The sequence below is a fragment of the Pristiophorus japonicus genome, chromosome 10, assembly GCF_044704955.1.
Source record: "Pristiophorus japonicus isolate sPriJap1 chromosome 10, sPriJap1.hap1, whole genome shotgun sequence".
In the NCBI taxonomy this organism is placed as follows: domain Eukaryota; kingdom Metazoa; phylum Chordata; class Chondrichthyes; family Pristiophoridae; genus Pristiophorus; species Pristiophorus japonicus.
In genome coordinates, this window is record NC_091986.1 from 198,488,393 (window position 1) to 198,507,284 (window position 18,892).

Below are 18,892 nucleotides of genomic sequence, written 5' to 3' on the forward strand. Positions count from 1 at the left end.
AGAAGACCTTGATTTATAAGGTATTATACAAGACTATAAAATTAATGCTCCATTGTTTAGTTGTTTGTAATGCATTATTCCTCCTCCTCGGACTACACATCGCTCCCAGCCTATAGGAAAGCAGCTAATCTCTGCTAAAGCCAAGATTTGGAATACGCCAGGAAATGGGGGAGGAGCCAAAGTCACTGGCACAATCACTCATACAACATGCTGAAAGGGCAAAATGTATCTCCTATTGAAATAATTTTCGCTGTTAGGCATTCAGAGATTAATAAAAAAAATACTTTGTTATATTCATGCAAGTATCCTTGATAAGTATCCAAGTATCATGATAACACTTTTAATGTCAACTTTTTCCCCCCAGTATAAATTGCTATCTCCATGTTTATAATAGCTTTGGCCTAAACTTGTTACCTTGTAAATACTCATATGTTTCTGAACAAAATTTGACTTTTTCATGAGCTATGCTGCCATTTTTCCTGTGCTTGTCACAAAGGAGGTCTGCAGATAATTTAAAAAAAAATTTCTTTAAGCTTCGAAGTTTCCTCAAACTTTGATTTTTTTAAAAATGTCAAGCATGACTTTGTACTCAAGGATGCAAGAACCAAGTGTAATTATCAGCCGTGGTGAAGTAAGAGGGCAGTAGAAAAATGCACATGGCTATGGAGACATGGCTCCAGGGTGACCAAGGCTGGGAACTCAACATACAGGGGTATTCAACATTTAGGAAGGATAGACAGAAAGGAAAAGGAGGTGGGTAGCGTTGTGGTTAAAGAAGAAATTAACACAATAATAAGGAAGGACATTAGCTTGGATGATGTGGAATCTGTATGGGTGGAGCTGCGGAATACCAAAGGGCAGAATACCCCTTATTCTTAGACTGTGACCCCTGGTTCTGGAACTCCCCAGCAACGGGAACATTCTTCCTGCCTCTAACTTGTCCAATCCCGTCAGAATTTTATATATGTTTCTATGAAATCCCCTCTCATTCTTCTAAACTCCAGTGGATACAAGCCCAGTTGATCCAGTCTCTCCTCATATGTCAGTGTTGCCATCCCAGGCATTAATCTGGTGCACCTTTGCTGTACTCCCTCAATAGCAAGAATGTCATTCCTCAGATTAGGAGACCAAAACTGAACACAATATTTCAGGTGTGGCCTCACCAAGGCTCTGTACAACTGCAATAAGACCTCCCTGCTCCTATACTCAAATCCTCTAGCTATGAAGGCCAACATGTCATTTGCCTTCTTCTCTGCCTGCTATATCTGCATGCCAATTTTCAATGACTGATGTACGATGACACCCAGGTCTCGTTGCACCTCCCCTTTTCCTAATCTGCCACCATTCAGATAATATTCTGCCTTCGTATTTTTGCCACCAAAGTGGATAACCTCACATTTATCCATATCATCCTGCATCTGCCATGCATTTGCCCACTCACCTAACCTGTCCAAGTCACCCTGCAGCCTCTTAGCATCCTCCTCACAGCTCACACCGCCACCCAGCTTAGTGTCATCTGCAAACTTGGAGATATTACATTCAATTCCTTCATCTAAATCATTGATGTATAGTGAACCCTGCGGCACCCCTGCGGTCTGCCATTCTGAAAAGGACCCATTTATTCCGAATCTCTGCTTCCTATCTGCCAACCAGACCTCTATCCATGTCAATACATTACCCCCAATACCATGTGCTTTAATTTTGCACACAAATCTCTTGTGTGGGACCTTGTCAAAAGATTTTTGAAAGTCCAAAAAAAACACATCCACTGGTTCTCCCTTATCCACTCTACTAGTTACATCCCCAAAAAATTCTAGAAGATTTGTCAAGCATGATTTCCCTTCATAAATCCATGCTGACTTGGACCGATCCTGTTACTGCTTGCCAAATGCGCTGCTATTTCATCTTTAATAATTGATTCCAACATTTTCCCCACCACCGATGTCAGGTTAACCGGTCTATAATGACCCGTTTTCTCTCTCCCTCCTTTTTTAAAAAGTGGTGTTACATTAGCTGCCCTCCAGTCCATAGGAACTGATCCAGAGTCAATAGAATGTTGGAAAATGATCACCAATGCATCCACTATTTCTAGGGCCACTTCCTTAAGTACTCTGGGATGCAGTCTATCAGGCCCCGGGGATTTATCAGCCTTCAATCTCATCAATTTCCCGAACACAATTTCCCGCCTAATAAGAATTTCCTTCGGTTCCTTCTTTTCGCCAGAGCCTCGAACCCCTAATATTTCCGGAAGGTTATTTGTGTCTTCCTTCGTGAAGACAGAACCAAAGTATTTGTTCAATTGGTCTGCCATTTCTTTGTTCCCCATTATAAACTCACCTGATTCTGTCTGCAAAGGACCTACGTTGGTCTTCACTAATCTTTTTCTCTTCACATATCTATAGAAGCTTTTGCAGTCAGTTTTTATGTTCCCTGCAAGCTTACTCTCATATTTTATTTTCCCCCTCTTAATTAGACCCTTTGTCCTCCTCTGCTGAATTCGAAATTTCTCCCAGTCCTCAGGTTTGATGCTTTTTCTAGCCAATTTAGATGCCTCTTCCTTGGATTTAACACTATCCCTAATTTCCCTTGTTAGCCATGGTTGAGCCACCTTTTTATTTTTACTCCAGACAGGGATGTACGATTGTTGAAGTTCATCCATGTAATCTATAAATGTCTGCCATTGCCTATCCACTGTCAATCCTTTAAGTATCATTTGCCAGTCTATCCTAGCCAATTCACGTCTCATACCATCGAAGTTACCTTTCCTTAAGTTCAGGACCCTAGTCTCTGAATTAACACCGTCACTCTCCATTTTAATAAAGAATTCTACCATATTATGGTCACTCTTCCCCAAGTGACCTCGCACATCAAGATTAGACCTCTCTCATTATACAACACCCATTCTAGGATGGCCAGCTCTCTAGTTGATTTGACGTATTGGTCTCGAAAGCCATCCCTAATACATTCCAGGAAATCCTCCTCCACCACATCGCTACCAACTTGGTTAACCCAATCTCATCCTTCTCAAGTATTAAAAATGCCACATTTATGCACACATCCCAACAGCTTTTTGTAATATAAATTCATATAGCCACATTTGCAATGGAAACTGCCCACATTAACTTATCATGTGCAATTGCATCCTCTCACCGTGCAATGAAGCACGACTAATGGCAAGAAGGTGTAATTACATTGGCACAGATTTTGCGGTTGTAATCACGACGAGACTGGCAGCATTCGCCGAAACTGACAGCAACTTCCGGTGCCAGCATGTGTGCAAATAAACGCGGAAGTCCAGAAGCTTCTTTGGTGATTCCCTGCTTCTCCACGGCGTGCGCTGTTGAAGTTAACGAGAACTTCCCCTTTTATGCTGTAATATCGCTGATTTAAAAACCCCAGAAAAAGTTAAGCCTTGTTCAATAAGTTGGAACTGGGTTTTTAAAAAGGTGTACTAAGTCATAATGACTACCGTACAACTTCTCTGGCCATGAAAACTTAATTTGTCATGATGATAAATATTCCTTATTTTAATACAATAAAAGTATTTATTTTTAAGTTTGTTTATGATATTTCAGTTTCTACCTTAATACCGTGTGTAAGTCACAATTTTTATTTCGCTCTCCGTAAAATTTAGAAAAATGTTACTTCCTGGTTTGCTGTCTGAGAATTCTGCAATGTGATTGTCTGTTTAGCCTGCTTAATGACATCACTGTTGCTGGACCTTAGAGATCCCCTAGACTTGCCGCCAGAATCAAATTAATGTTGGGAAAGGTGAAATCCACATTATAGAGATCGTTAGATCTTTGTGGGCAACTGAAAATCCAAGCCATTATGACAAGTTTATAGAGCTATTTTCCATTAGAGATATAGATATAGGAACTTTTAATAGGAATATATAAAAATCCGACTTTTAAAATGGTGACTGAATTATATCTGCATCTTCTGGTCCAATTATCCTTCACCCACATCCCACTTTACTCATTACACCTTCACGCACTGAATGCAATGCCAAAGGACTGATATTCTATAAATATTTTTTTAATTCAATTGTAACTTTTTTTTTTAAACTTGAGTGCATCCAATGTTATTAATATACAATATTGCTAAATCATTACAAACTTGTTTGCTATTCTGAAAATAAATAGTTGAGAGGAATATCAGATGATTACTCATGCTAAAAAAAATAGAGGTCAACATCAGCTGAATATATCTACCAATTAAGCGAAAATAAAATTTGTCATACAGGTTAGTAGTGCCATAGTTTTTCTTCTCTGTGAAAACAAATATAATGGGTCACAATAGAAATGAAATGCTATTGTTTCTCTGTACCGAGTCTTAAACATGTTCACTTTGATAAAGCCATGTCATATAAAGGACGACTTGTAATTGGCCATTTGAAACAAGTTTAAACATAATGGACGCACTTCACCATCAGAACCCTGCTTAAAAGGATTCATTTTACAACTTTTTGCTTCTGCAGTTTCTATATTTTTCTTTCTTAACCAACATTTAACTACCTTAATAAATTTATTCACTGGTGGAACCAATAAAACTAATTTTATTACCAGTAGATCATGTATAAAAGGCAACAATGGCATGTGTATTATATGGGAGATGTATGCCATTCATACAATAGGTTTCATTCTTGATGTTGTATGAAATGCTAGAAAGGACAGTGTGCTCTAGGTTGCAGAAGTCAATCCCAACATAGTGTTGGGCACACAGACCCATTTAACAGCATGCATGTTGCAGGTGCACTGATAAAACACCAATAAATTGCCAGATGTTAGTTGGTCATATTTCTTCCTATAATCCCTTGAATGCGATAAATTTACAAATATGCAAACATGCAAATCTAATTATCCTAGAGTAATATTACCAGTCTAATTCAGGAGGCTCTCAAAGAGGAATAGTCAGGCTGGTATTTTAGACTTTTACATGCAAAGTGTCTTTTATTGTCCAGTTACCATTCTGAACCACTGTACTGGGACTTTGAAACTTCAAGCAACTAGGTTACTCTGTCAGCTGAACACAGGAAGCTAAGTGAATGAATGCCTCAATATGTTCATTCTCTGTAACTAAGCACTGAAATGAACTAGAGTTTTTAACTTTTACCAAGAAAATCTCAATGTTCAACTCCTCCCAGAAATGTTAACACATTCAATAATGACACTGCTTTTACCAAAGCAGCTATTAATAGTAAATACTGCTGAAAGAAGCATTTCATAAGTTATTTACATTATTTCTGAACAGCACCTTCTTACCTAGATCATCAAATCTGCCTTGTGCATCCAGCAGCATACTGCGAATGTTCTGAATAGCCCAGGCATAAAGTTTGCCAAAAGTAACTTCAAGTAGCATACGGTTGAATGGAGGAATGAGATCCACATCTTTTAGGCAGTCTGAAACAGGCTCACTAAACAGAGAATTGTGATTTTAGTATGACGTCATAACTTGAATAAAATCAGACACTGAAAAATGTATTAGTTCAAACTTCACTCATCAGATGACATGAAAAAATGATTCAGTAACTCAGCTTACATTTCAGAAATAAATTTCCTTCCAAAAAACTTGCATCATGAAATAGCTTACAAATCAGTCAAGCCTACATATTATGCCAAATTGCAAATGCAAATTTCAATTGTCCAGATGAAGCCCTACAGGAAACTTCCTCTGGACACAGATCTGTGGACACCAAGTAATAAGTTGCAGTGCTGCAGTAGGCGTTTTCTACCACGCATAGAACACATTTCCAATGACCAGAACCTCTAATAGCAGAGAGAAATTAGTTCATTATTACAAATAGAGATTCCAATTTAAACTCCAAACCCCTTCAGTTATCAACACCACGTTATACTACTGAGTATGCTGTACACCATGAAATACATAATAACCAAATATCCATCATACAGACACACATATATATATATATATATATATTATCCACACACACACACACACACATGTATATGCATAGCTACTCTTCTTTTTTCCACTACCAACCATATACATTAAACCCCCTTTTCAGTCTTCTCCACTCTCACCTCCAATACCAAGTGCAAGGAGCTCATGGACTTTATCGTCGCTAAGTAGCCAGCTGCTCAGCTGCCTCTGCTGCATCCCTCCCTTCCCCTTGCCCTACAAGCCAAGCTACCCAGAATCCCCCCATCCATGTAACCCAGAAATGTGTTTCAAAGCATTTAACACGTGTTGGGTTTGAGGTCATGTTAAATCAATCTAGTGTCATGGCCTTGTAACACACCGCAGGAAATTAATTATCTTACTGAATTGAAAGAGTTTCCGCAGACTCTATGGCCCAAATGACCTACTGCATTATTCTATTCTATCATTCTATGATTCTAGGAGAATAATTCAACCCATCACATCTGTGCCATCAAGAACATAAGTAATAGGAGCAGGAGTAGGTGATCAGGTCACTTCAGCTGCTCTGCCATTCAGTAAGATCATGGCTGATCTCCTACCTCGACTTCACTTTTCCGTCCTAGCCCTTATCCCTTGATGCCCTTAGTGTCCAGAAATCTCGATCACTGTCTTGAATATATTCATCGACTGAGTATCCACAGCCTTCTGGGGTAGAGAATTCCAAAGATTCACAGCCCTCCGAGTGAAGAAATTCCTCCTTATCTCAGGTCTAAATGGCCTACCCCTTATCCTGAGACTACGCTCCCTAGTTCTAGATTCTCCAGCCAGGAAAAAAAAACCTCATGGCATTTACCCTGTCAATCCCTGTAAGAATTTTATATCTTTCAATTAGATCACCTCTCATTCTTCTAAACTCCAGAGCACATAGGACAGCCCTCTCATCCCAGGAATCAGTCTAGAGAACCTTCGTTGCACCCCCTCCAAGGCAAGTATATCATTCCTTAGGTAAGGAGGCCAAAACTGTACACAGTACTCCGTGTGTTCTCACCAAAGCCCAAATAATTGCAGTAAGACTTCCTTACTCTTATATTCCAATCCCTTTGCAATAATGGCTAACATACCATTTGTTTTCCTAATAACTTGCTCTACCTGCATGTTAACTTTCCGTGATTCATGTACAAGGACACCCAAATCTCTCTGCATAAACATTTACTAGGCTCTCACCTTTTAAAAAATATTCTGCTTTTCTATTCTTCTTACCAAAGTGGATAATTTCACATACCCCCATATTATACTCCATCTGCCACCTTCTTGCCCAACCTCTTACTCACTCACTTAACCTGCCTATGTCCCTTTGCAGCCTCTTTGCATCCTCCTCACAGCTAACTTTCCCATCTAGCTTTGTATCGTCAGTAAATTTGGATACATTACACTCGGTCCCTCATCTAAGTCATTGATATAGATTGTAAAAAGCTGAGGCCCAAGTATTAATCCTTGCAGCACACCACCAGTTACAACCTGCCAACCTGAAAAATGACCCATTTATTCCTACTTTGTTTTCTGTCCCGTCAATCAATCCTCAGTCCAGCTAATATATTACCCCCAATCCCACGAACCCCAACCTTGTGCAACACCTTTTGCAAATCCAAATATACAACATGTACTGATCCCCCCCTTATCTACCCTGCTAGTTACACCCTCAAAAAACTCTAATAGATTTATCAAACATGATTTCCCTTTCATAAATTCATATTGACTCTGCCCAATCATATGATTTTCTAAGTGCCCTGTTACCACGTCCCTAATTGCTAGCTTTGCAACAGTAATTATGCCATTTAATCCCATTTCCCAAATCTTTTTCTGTATCTTAGAAATTACACCACAGGAGGCCATCAACTCCGCTCCATTGCTGATATGGTGAATGGAATAAGTGCGCCTTCTGCACCCAAACTGAATAATAACAAATTTGTCTGACTGCGGCCTGCTCAAAGGTTTCTCAAGTTCCAATAAGTGTTGAAATTTCTTTCCTGTGCAAAAAAAGAAACCACAAGAAAGCTTGCTACATATCAAGAATATTTTTTTCACCATTAGATGACATGAAGTAGAATTATAATATACTACCAATTCTGCCATAAATTGTGCTATGATGGTCCTCCTATTCTAACCACTTTCAAATATATGAGGTGTAACCCCTTAAAAGGAAATAAAAAATAAGCACTTTTACCCTATATTTATCCCTTCAGGGATGAGTCTTTGCCAACCACATAACATGCCATATTGCACTGATGGAAGCAAAAAACTTTTTGATACCAGTTTAAGCATTGTGTCTATTCCCTCCAAACGAACTTCAGCTCTCTCCAACTGCAAAAGCAAATAACAGATCAATAAATATTTAAAACATGTCACAAAGTTGAGGAATTGTAACAGTAAATGAAATCTTCTCAATATTGTGATCTTACATTCAGTGGGAAACTCTGGCTTACCTGTTTTAAGAGACATTTTCTCATTTTCTCCACATCTATTGGCTCTTCTTTCAGTGCAAAGTCAACTATATTAGCCATCAATGCCGATTGTGGAAAGGAACCCAGAACATTGTGTTTCAGCCATTTGTATCTGTGAACACTTGCTACGGAAGAAAGAAGGGGCTGCCACTTGTCCTGGATCACAATGCAGAATAAAACACAAATTAAAATTGGCATGTTATTTGTAGAATGAAGGTGGCCTCACAAAATGAAAACATTCAAAAGCACACAGGTTTGTTTGCAGCCAAATGTGTTCGTCATTGTAATGGCACAGGTCGCCAAGAAAATCTGGGCCAGTATAAGAATGAATGAGAAAAGAGACAGAAAGCATGGAAGACAAAGAAAGAGACACACTATGAAGAGACGAGTATCTAAAGAGTGTGTGTGTAAGGGAGTCAAGTGTTATGGGGAGCGGGCAGGGAAGTGGAGTTGAGGCCAAGATCAGATCAGCCATGATCTTATTAAATGGCTAAATGGCCTACTCATGCTCCTATTTCTTATGTTATGCTCTTGAGGGGAAAGAGAAGACTGGCAAGATTTACCTGGTTTGATTTTTATGCACAAGAGAATTGAAATATTTAAAGAATACAGTCAAACATAATTTAATTTACAACCATCCATGAAAGGTTTTTAAGTATGGGGATACACTAATACACCGTCACCATTTGTTTCCAATCATTCCCAAGATTTTTCAAAACTCCGCAGATGTAACAATGACAAACTTTGAGGTTTATAAAATACACGCTTCACATGAAACAGGAATCTTTGTTACCTTCTTACCTTTGATTTCACAGGAATGGCTTTTTTATCCACACCTCCAGGGCTAAGAGGTACAACGCAGGAATCTTCTACATCACTCTCACTGTTTTCAAGCTTGGATTCTTCCACATCAGCAGATTCAGACTTCTTTGGAACTGTGAAGAGTCACCACACAGTCAGCATTATAAACAGGTTCGGAAAGAAAACTACAGGTGATTTTCCATACAAGGGACAAAAATTTATTTTAAAAAACACACAAAGAATAAGCCAAAATAACACAACATAAAGTAAAAAACTTTTGCTTGCCGCCTTAGCACATGGCCATTATAAATGTTAGCTAGAGAGATGCAGTTTTCTTTTTTTTTTAAGTTGCAAGTCAGTTTTAGCAAGACTCACAAATGCAATACTATTGCACAAAAATGATCAATAAGAACATAAGAAATAGGAGGAGTAGGCCACCTGGCCCCTCGAGCCCACTCCACCATTTAATAAGATCATGGCTGATCTGATCATGGACTCAGCTCCACTTCCCTGCCCACTCCCCATAACACTTTATTCCCTTATTGCTTAAAAATCTGTCTATCTCCGCCTTAAATATATTCAATGACCCAGCCTCCACAGCTCTCTGGGGCAGAGAATTCCATAGATTTACAACCCTCCGAGAAGAAATTCCTCCTCATTTCAGTTTTAAATGGGCGGCCCTTTATTCTGAGACCATGTCCCTTAGTTTTAGTTTCCCCGATAAGTGGAAATATCCTCTCTGCATCTAGCTTGTCGAGCCCCTTCATTATCTTATATGTTTCGATAAGATCACCTCTCGTTCTTTTGAACTCCAATGTGTATAGGCCCAACCTACCTCAACCTATCTTCGTAAGTCAACCCCCTCATCTCTGGAATCAACCTAGTGAACCTTCTCTGAACAGCCTCCTATGCAAGAATATCCTTCCATAAATACGGAGACCAAAACTGTATGCAGTACCCCAGGTGTGGCCTTACCAATACCCAGTACAGTTGTAGCAGGAATTCTCTGCTTTTATACTTTACCCCCCTTGCAATAAAGGCCAACATTCCATTTGCCTTCCTGATTACTTGCTGTACCTGCAGCTTCAACATCAGCCAACAACAATCCACATGTGTAAGCTACCAAAAATCTCGATGGCAGAATCGCAGGAAAGTGATCGTGACTCTTGACTAGAAGGAAAAAAAAATGAATCTGAATCTTGGTTTCAACTGATCTTTCTACAGAGGATTAATATTCAGGGAACTTTTGCTAGTCTAGACTGAGTTCATGAGTCTTCCTCACTGACACATCCTAGCCAGTCAACTAAGTTGTGACATCCCTGTATGGCCGAAGAATAAAAAAGGGAAGGTGGCTCAACCGTGGCTAACAAGGGAAATTAGGGAAAGTGTTAAATCCAAGGAAGAGGCATATAAGTCGGCAAGAAAAAGCAGCAAACCTGAGGACTGGGAGAAATTTAGAATTCAGCAGAGGAGGACTAAGGATTTAATTAGGAGGGGGAAAATAGAGTATGAGAGTAAGCTTGCAGGAAACATAAAAACTGACTGCAAAAGCTTCTATAGATATGTGAAGAGAAAAAGATTATTGAAGACTAATGTAGGTCCCTTGCAGTCAGAATCAGGTGAATTCATAATAGGGAACAAGAAAATGGCAGACCAATTGAACAAATACTTTGGTTCTGTCTTCACTAAGGAAGACACAAATAACGTCCCGAAAATACTAGGGGACCGAGGGTCTAGCGAGAAGGGGGAACTGAGGGAAATCCTTATTAGTCAGGAAATGGTGCTAGGGAAAGTGAAGGGACTGAAGGCCGATAAATCCCCAAGGCCAGATAGTCTGCATCCCAGAGTACTTAAGCAAGTGGCCCTAGAAATAGTAGATGCATTGGTGGTCATTTTCCAACATTCCACAGATTCTGGTTCAGTTCCTATGGATTGGAGGGTAGCTAATGTAACACCACTTTTTAAAAAAGGAAGGGGAGAGAAAACATGTAATTATAGACCGGTTAGCCTGACATCAGTGGTGTGGAAAATGCTGGAATCAATTATTAAAGATGTAATAGCAGCACATTTGGAAAGCAGTGACAGGATCGGTCCAAGTCAGCATGGATTTATGAAAGGGAAATCATACTTGACAAATCTTCTAGAATTTTTTGAGGATGTAACGAGTAGTGGATAAGGGAGAACCAGTGGATGTGGTGTATTTGGACTTTCATAAGGCTTTTGACAAGGTCCCACACAAGAGATTAGTGTGCAAAATTAAGGCACATGATATTGGGGGTAACGTATTGACGTGGATAGAGAACTGGTTAGCAGACAGGAAGCCAAGAGAGGTAATAAATGGGTCCTTTTCAGAATGACAGGCAGTGACTAGTGGGGTGCCGCAGGGTTCAGTACTGAGACCCCAGCTATTTACAATATACATTAATGATTTAGACGAAGGAATTGAATGTAATATCTCCAAGTTTGCAGATGACACTAAGCTGGGTGGCAATGCGAGCTGCGAGATGGATGCTAAGAGGCTGCAGGGGGACTTGGACAGGTTAGCTGAATGGGCAAATGCATGGCAGATGCAGTATAATGTGGATAAATGTGAGGTTATCCACTTTGGTGGCAAAAACAGGAAGGCAGATTATTATCTGAATGGTGACAGATTAGAAAAAGGGGAGGTGCAACGAAACCTGGATGTCATGCTACATCAGTCATTGAAGATAGGCATGCAAGTACAGCAGGCAGCAAAGAAAGCAAATGGCATGCTGGCCTTCATAGCGAGGGAATTTGAGTATAGGAGCAGGGAGGTCTTAACTGCAGTTGTGCAGGGCCTTGTTGAGACCACACCTTGAGTATTGTGTGCAGTTTTGGTCTCCTAATCTGAGGAAGGACGTGCTTGCTATTGAGGGAGTACAGCGAAGGTTCACCAGACTGATTCCCGGGATGGCAGGACTGACACATGAGGCAAGACTGGATCGGCTAGGCTTATACTCACTGGAATTTAGAAGAATGAGAGAGGATCTTATAGAAACTTATAAAATTCTGAAGGGACTGGACAGGTTAAATGCAGGAAGAATGTTCCCGATGTTGGTGAAGTCCAGAACCAGGGGTCACAGTCTAAAGATAAGGGGTAAAGCCATATAGACCGAGATGAGGAGAAACTTTTTCACCCAGAGAGTTGTGAACTTATGGAATTCTCTGCCACAGAAAGTTGTTGAGTCCAGTTCGTTGGACATATTGAAAAGGGAGTTAGATGTGGCCCTTACGGCTAAAGGGATCAGTGGGTATGGAGAGAAGGCAGGGGTGGGATACTGAGGTTGCACGAGCAGACATGATCATATTGAATGGCGGTGCAGGCTCGAAGGACCGAATGGCCTGTTCCTGCACCTATTTTCTATGTTTCTCTGCTTCTATGCTTGCGTCAGAAGAAAAAAATCTATGGGTTCAATATGCCTACTCAGTGCATGTTTCACTCTTCACAGTGAGGGCTAAGGTTAAGTTGAAAAAAAAATCACTGATTTACCAAACCAAATGATTTCTGTAATCATGCAGCTTTTAATGTATCTCCTCTACTTGAGAGGCAAATGGGTTTTATATACAGAGGTCAATGTTTAAATCTAATTTGCAACTTATTTTTGCTCACATGAAGTACTAAGAAATTAAATGTTTTAATGAGGAACTTGATAGGTGTAGTGTATTTGCTTCATGGGTCTTTGCTTAAGAATTCATAGCTACACATTTGCTGTAAAGAACTAGCTGGTTTATTAGCAAATGTTTATCAAACTGAACACTACCAGTTCATCCACCAGGCTCACAACTGCACACATCATGGAGAACCTGAACTCAATTAACTGGGGTTTTATTGAGTCTTGTGAACATCACGTGACTGGCTAAGCCACTCACAGTGCAACAGCTCCTCAAAACTGTGAGCTTCCTCACTGGTGCATACATTACAATAGGTTATATAAATATTAACAGGACAAGGTTTAAAGTTTATATAAAAAAGGCCATTGCCATAAAGTTAATTGTCTTCTTTATTGTAGAACTCAAATTGTTCAAGAATTTTGCTCCCAAAACTGTACTTTTACAGAGTAGCACCTTTTAATCAAATTTATGGCTTGCATTTTTCACAGACATATATGATATACAAGTATAATTATGCACGCTTCATGCAAGCCTTTTGTGTGGGCGCATGCGTTTTATTCTTCAGTCTTGCCAAGAGGGATCATTGCTATTTTTGCATACCTCTCATCCTCCTCCTTTCACGGATAATTTTCTGGGTAATTTTCCGCCATCGAGGCGATGAACTTAGCAGTTTCAGTTTAGACATTATAGAAAGGTCGTTACTGACAGCAGGCCGCAGCTCATTGAACAAAAACCTCAGACGTTCAATAACCGGTGCACACACCTCTTTGTAGGAACGTCCTTGCTCTTGGTGGGTCTAAGAGTTCAATGTAAAACAGATTAATCAGATTGCAACAAATAACATGGCCAACAGGACAGTACCTTAAAAGTAACATTGAAGGTAAACTGTTGAAAAGAAGTTACATATGAGCAGATAAAAAATATATTATTTACCTTTATTAAAGAGCACTTGGCCTGATATACCACGCGACAAACATCGCCAACTGATTTAGGCAAGGCTCGGAGCTTTCCTTGATCCACTCCGAGGGCACTTTGATTGATAACAGACAAAGCTGCATGGCCTGCATCAGGTGTACACAGAAAAAAAAGCACAAATTAGATTGAAGCCAGACAGTGAACTGATATAATAGGAAATTTTAATAACAGTAACATTCCATTCAGTGCCTCCCACTGCAATATGGCTGAGATCATCAACTCTGGGGTGAGGGAGGGTGCAGTGGAGGGGAAAGATAGCGAACCGGTGTCCAGAATCCCAGTGGCTACTATGCCGCCTTACATCACTGCCCTTCTCTTTTTTTTAAAAAAAATCAATCCTGTTACCTGAAAGCCTAGTCTTTTAGAAAGCAGTCACTCTCATGTCAGATTCAATGCCCAATAATTGTCAATCATTTCAAACTCAGCAGGTTATATATTGTAATTTATTTTTTACTTCTCCATCTCCACCTTTGCAACTTTTTTTTCCCCCTCCCCTCTTTCTATCCCAATCCAACATTTCTAGAGCGTTCAGCAAGCAAGTAACATGCTCACAGGGCTCTGTCCATGCTGTTTATTTTTTAAACTGGCTAAGATTAACCCTCCATCACTTCTCCTATTTTTCTTCATGCCTAACAGCCAGTAGCTAATCAGGAATTCACCCACTGAGTGATTCTGTGTCTTCCCACTCTGTAAAGTCTATTGCCGTGCACCACATAGTTTTCCGTATCTCATCAGGTACTGATGTAGACATTTGTTTGAAGGAGTTTTGTTCCATGAAGAACAGCGGATTCCAATATTTTTAATAAAGGGCTATACTGTATTTTTGCATCACATCAAGTGCAGCCAGAAGGCATCAGTTGGTTTTGGGGCTTGGGGTGGGGGAAGAACAATAGTATTGGCCGCAGAGGATTTTTTTTTTTTTATATATAAAAGTGTCATTCATATTTTCACTATTCAAGTTGAAAGACTCTAAAGCCTAACACTGCCCAAACTCTTTCTTGGTGGGTCGGGGGTGGGGGAGTGAAGGGAAAAAAAAACAAAATATAAGAAGTTTTTTTATTAAACCAAATGCTGCCAGTGACGAATTTCCTTTTATATTAGATGCATTTTGCTCAGTATTTCGATTTCCCATCAGTGCAAGTGCACTCATGATTACAAGGTGTAATATTTTCCTATTAGCATTATTTCAATACCAGCAGTGGTCAGTCTAATGTAAGCAGATTAAAGGCAGCAGTAAAACAGCGCTGATTGGAAAATGTACCCCTTAATGTCAAATCTGAACTAACCAACATTTTTTTTTAAAATGAGGCCGTACATCTACCAATTCATGCAACATTAGAATTCAACTCAGCACACCAGTGAGGAACAAGAGACTACTTGCTGATGACATCTATAAAAGAATACACACTAAAAAGATGAGATGGTCAATGTGCAAGTCAATGAGAACTTTGGGCTGTAGTCTCAAGTAGCAGAGGATAAGAAGTGGAGATTACTTTGATAGCACTACGTATCTAACACACTAGTGATACCGAAAGAAAATTAGACCATGAGATCTGCTCAGACCTACATCTGCAAAAAGATTCTTGGATCAGCTATTTTGTGGCTCATCAACAGTTCAGAATATGATATGCAAATTATTAAAAATAATTCAATGTTCAGTAATGGGAGTTTAAGATTTAGCAAAGGGTCCAACCTAAATCCTGGTGCTTCAGAAGACAGCACATGAGTAACCGCCCTACGTCTTCCACGGGATGCTCGGGAGGAAAAGTGATTGGTGTTGTCAGATGACACTGCTTGCAATAGCGCTCTATTTGGCACAGGAAATCCTGCCAATGGAACACAAGTGGGTCAACATAAACAAATACAGACACAGTAGCAATGAAGAAAACCAAGTTTTGGAAAGCAGTACACACCATTTCACTTCAAATCAAATGCTTTAAAAATTCAGTAAAGCTATTTTTATGCAGGAAAAAAACTACACAGCTTCACTTTTCCACACAAGTCATTCTAAAAAACAAAGTTAGATTTTACAATCATTTTTAAAGATAAAATTGAAGTTTCAGCTTCTATACTGCAAGCCAAGACACTTGGCTTCGGTTTAAAAAAAGATTCGCTGGGACTAGTTTGATGCATTATTATAATTTATCACTAAAAGTTGCGACACAGGTTAGCAAGGCCATAAAAAAAAAAGCAAACCAAGCACGAGGGTTTATTTCTAGAGGTAAAGAATTTAAAAAGTAGAGAAGTTATGCTAAACCTATATCAAACCTTGGTTAGACCACACTTCGAGTATGGTATCCATATTATTAAAAGGATATAGAGACACTAGGGTGGGTGCAGAAAAGATTTACAAGGATGATATCAGAAATGTGAGGGTATACATATCAGGAAAGGATGAACAGGCTGGGTCTCTTTTCTCTTGAAAAAAGGCTGAGGGGTGACCTAATAGAGGTCTTTAAAATTGTGAAAGGTTTTGAAAGAGTAGTTAGAGAGAGAATGTTTCCACTTATGGGGAAGAGCATAACTAGAGACCATCAATATAAGATAGTCACCAAGATATACAATAGGGAATTCAGAAAAAACTTCTTAACCCAAAGAGTTGTGAGAATGTGGAACTCGCCATCACAGGGAGTGGTTGAAGCGAATAGTATAGATGCATTTAAGGGGATGCTAGAAAATCAAATGAGGGTGAAGGGAATAGAGAGTTATGCTGATAGATTTAGATGAGGAAAGACGGGAGGAGGCTCAAGTGGAGCATAAACGTCAGCATGGACTATTTGGGCCGAATGGCCTGTTTCTGTATTGCATATCCATTCTTGCCCCCCCACCCCGCCTCCTAGATACCAAATATGTGCCTTGAATGCATGATAATCATCCAGACATGGCTCACAAAGATCAGTTAGAAAGGAGCAACCGCATTATCGTGCATTTATATAGCACCTTTGATGTGGAGAAATGCCCCAAGACAACAGACAGAAAATAAGGAAAAACAGAAGGCAAGCCAAAGGAGGAAAGATTAGGAGGGGAGGGGGCAGGGGGGTTGTGAGCAATAGCTTGGACAAAAAGGTGGGATTCAACAAGGGTCTTTAAGGAGAGGGAGAATAAAAGGCAGAGGGATTTGGGACGGCAATTACAGAGACATGGGGCCTAGGCAGCTATAGGATGGCTACCTCTGGGGTGGTTGCAGGGATGCACAAGAAGTCAGACTTGGGAATGGAGATTTTGGGGATGGTGCGGTTGTAGGGCTGAGTGAGGTTAGACATAGGAAGGAGCAAGATTATGGAGAACTTTAAATGCAAGACTGAATATTTTAAATCTGAGGCATTAAACCAAGAGGGCAGGTGTGATGAGTGAGCGGGGCTCAGTGCAGGATAGGATATTGGCAATGGATTGAACTGAAGTGTATGAAGGGTGAAAGAGGGGAGCCTGGCCAGAACCGCATTGAAAGTAAAATGAGTCTGGAGATGAGAAAGTCGTGAATGAGCATTTCAGTAGCAGATGAGCAGTGACAGACAAGGTAATGCAAATGAAAGTAAGCAGTCTTAGAGAGGACACAGGAGTTGGCAACTCAGCTCGGGGCACCCAGATCCCCACCATCAGTATCTCTTCCTCAAAAATTAGTATTTCAAGCTTGCCCAATGACCCAGTGGATAAATATACAGTATGTTGTCATACCAAACAATGCAGATTAGAAGGGGTTAGGTTCAAAGCTGTTCTGCACTGAGTCAGCAAGGCCACCAGCAGTCAAACTTTTTTATTAAACAGAGGGCCGTGAAAGCTGTAGCCAGGCTCAGAAAAAGGCAGAAGGCTGAAGGGAAATGAGATTCTACTCAGGGCTGAAGGCCATAAAAGCAGAGGAGTTATTCTGTCTATATTAAAGAAGAAGACCACTGATGTGGAGAAGTGTAACATCTTCATTATTTTATATTATTACACAAAGGCATATTATACTGATTGAAATCAGTGACGCTAGTCATAAGTGTTGCCCTGTAAATTCACCCAATGTGAAATAACACAGCTTAAACTTCTCCTTATGATCTGGACTGGATGCTGGTATCTTTTGCATGTGCATTCAGTCTCTCTCTCCGAAGGCGAACCAAGAGAATATTTGGTGTGGTAAGGCTTGGTACATAGAAACATAGAAAATAGGTGGAGTAGGCCATTCGGCCCTTTGAACCTGCACCGCCATTCAATAAGATCTTGGCTGATCATTCACCTCAATACCCATTTCCTACTTTCTCTCCATACCCCTTGATCCCTTTAGCCGTAAGGGCCATATTTAACTCCCTCTTGAATATATCTGCCAGTTCATTGGACATATTCAAGAGGGAGTTAGATATGGCCCTTACGGCTAAAGGGATCAAGGGGTATGGAGAGAAAGCAGGAAATGGGTAGTGAGGTGAATGTTCAACCAAGATCTAGTGGGGTACCGCAAGGTTCTGTGCTGGGGCCCCAGCTGCTTACACTGTACATTAATTATTTAGACGAGGGGATTAAATGTAGTATCTCCAAATTTGCGGATGACACTAAGTTGGGTGGCAGTGTGAGCTGCGAGGAGGATGCTATGAGGCTGCAGAGCGACTTGGATAGGTTAGGTGAGTGGGCAAATGCATGGCAGATGAAGTATAATGTGGATAAATGTGAGGTTATCCACTTTGGTGGTAAAAACAGAGAGACAGACTATTATCTGAATGGTGACAGATTAGGAAAAGGGGAGGTGCAAAGAGACCTGGGTGTCATGGTACATCAGTCATTGAAGGTTGGCATGCAGGTATAGCAGGCGGTTAAGAAAGCAAATGGCATGTTGGCCTTCATAGCGAGGGGATTTGAGTACAGGGGCAGGGAGGTGTTGCTACAGTTGTACAGGGCCTTGGTGAGGCCACACCTGGAGTATTGTGTACAGTTTTGGTCTCCTAACCTGAGGAAGGACATTCTTGCTATTGAGGGAGTGCAGCGAAGGTTCACCAGACTGATTCCCGGGATGGCGGGACTGACCTATCAAGAAAGACTGGATCAACTGGGCTTGTATTCACTGGAGTTCAGAAGAATGAAAGGGGACCTCATAGAAACGTTTAAAATTCTGACGGGGTTAGACAGGT

General features: G+C 40.3%; 1 protein-coding gene across 10 annotated transcripts in view; it reads right to left on the reverse strand.

Annotated features, from left to right (window-relative positions):
* The window catches only part of herc2 (HECT and RLD domain containing E3 ubiquitin protein ligase 2), a 286,911-nt gene that overhangs the window by 153,196 nt on the left and 114,823 nt on the right, over window positions 1-18,892 (reverse strand). For 5 of the 10 annotated variants that reach the window (XM_070892461.1, XM_070892460.1, XM_070892459.1 and 2 more), the window contains exons 28-35: window positions 15,487-15,619; window positions 13,752-13,879; window positions 13,419-13,614; window positions 10,263-10,355; window positions 9,186-9,319; window positions 8,367-8,540; window positions 8,108-8,244; window positions 5,265-5,416 (exon numbers count right to left, since the gene is read on the reverse strand). In XM_070892461.1, coding sequence (XP_070748562.1) covers window positions 5,265-5,416; window positions 8,108-8,244; window positions 8,367-8,540; window positions 9,186-9,319; window positions 10,263-10,355; window positions 13,419-13,614; window positions 13,752-13,879; window positions 15,487-15,619 — 1,147 coding nt within the window. The remainder of the gene's footprint in view (window positions 1-5,264; window positions 5,417-8,107; window positions 8,245-8,366; window positions 8,541-9,185; window positions 9,320-10,262; window positions 10,356-13,418; window positions 13,615-13,751; window positions 13,880-15,486; window positions 15,620-18,892) is intronic. The other 5 variants (XM_070892466.1, XM_070892467.1, XM_070892465.1 and 2 more) reach the window with 1 other exon arrangement.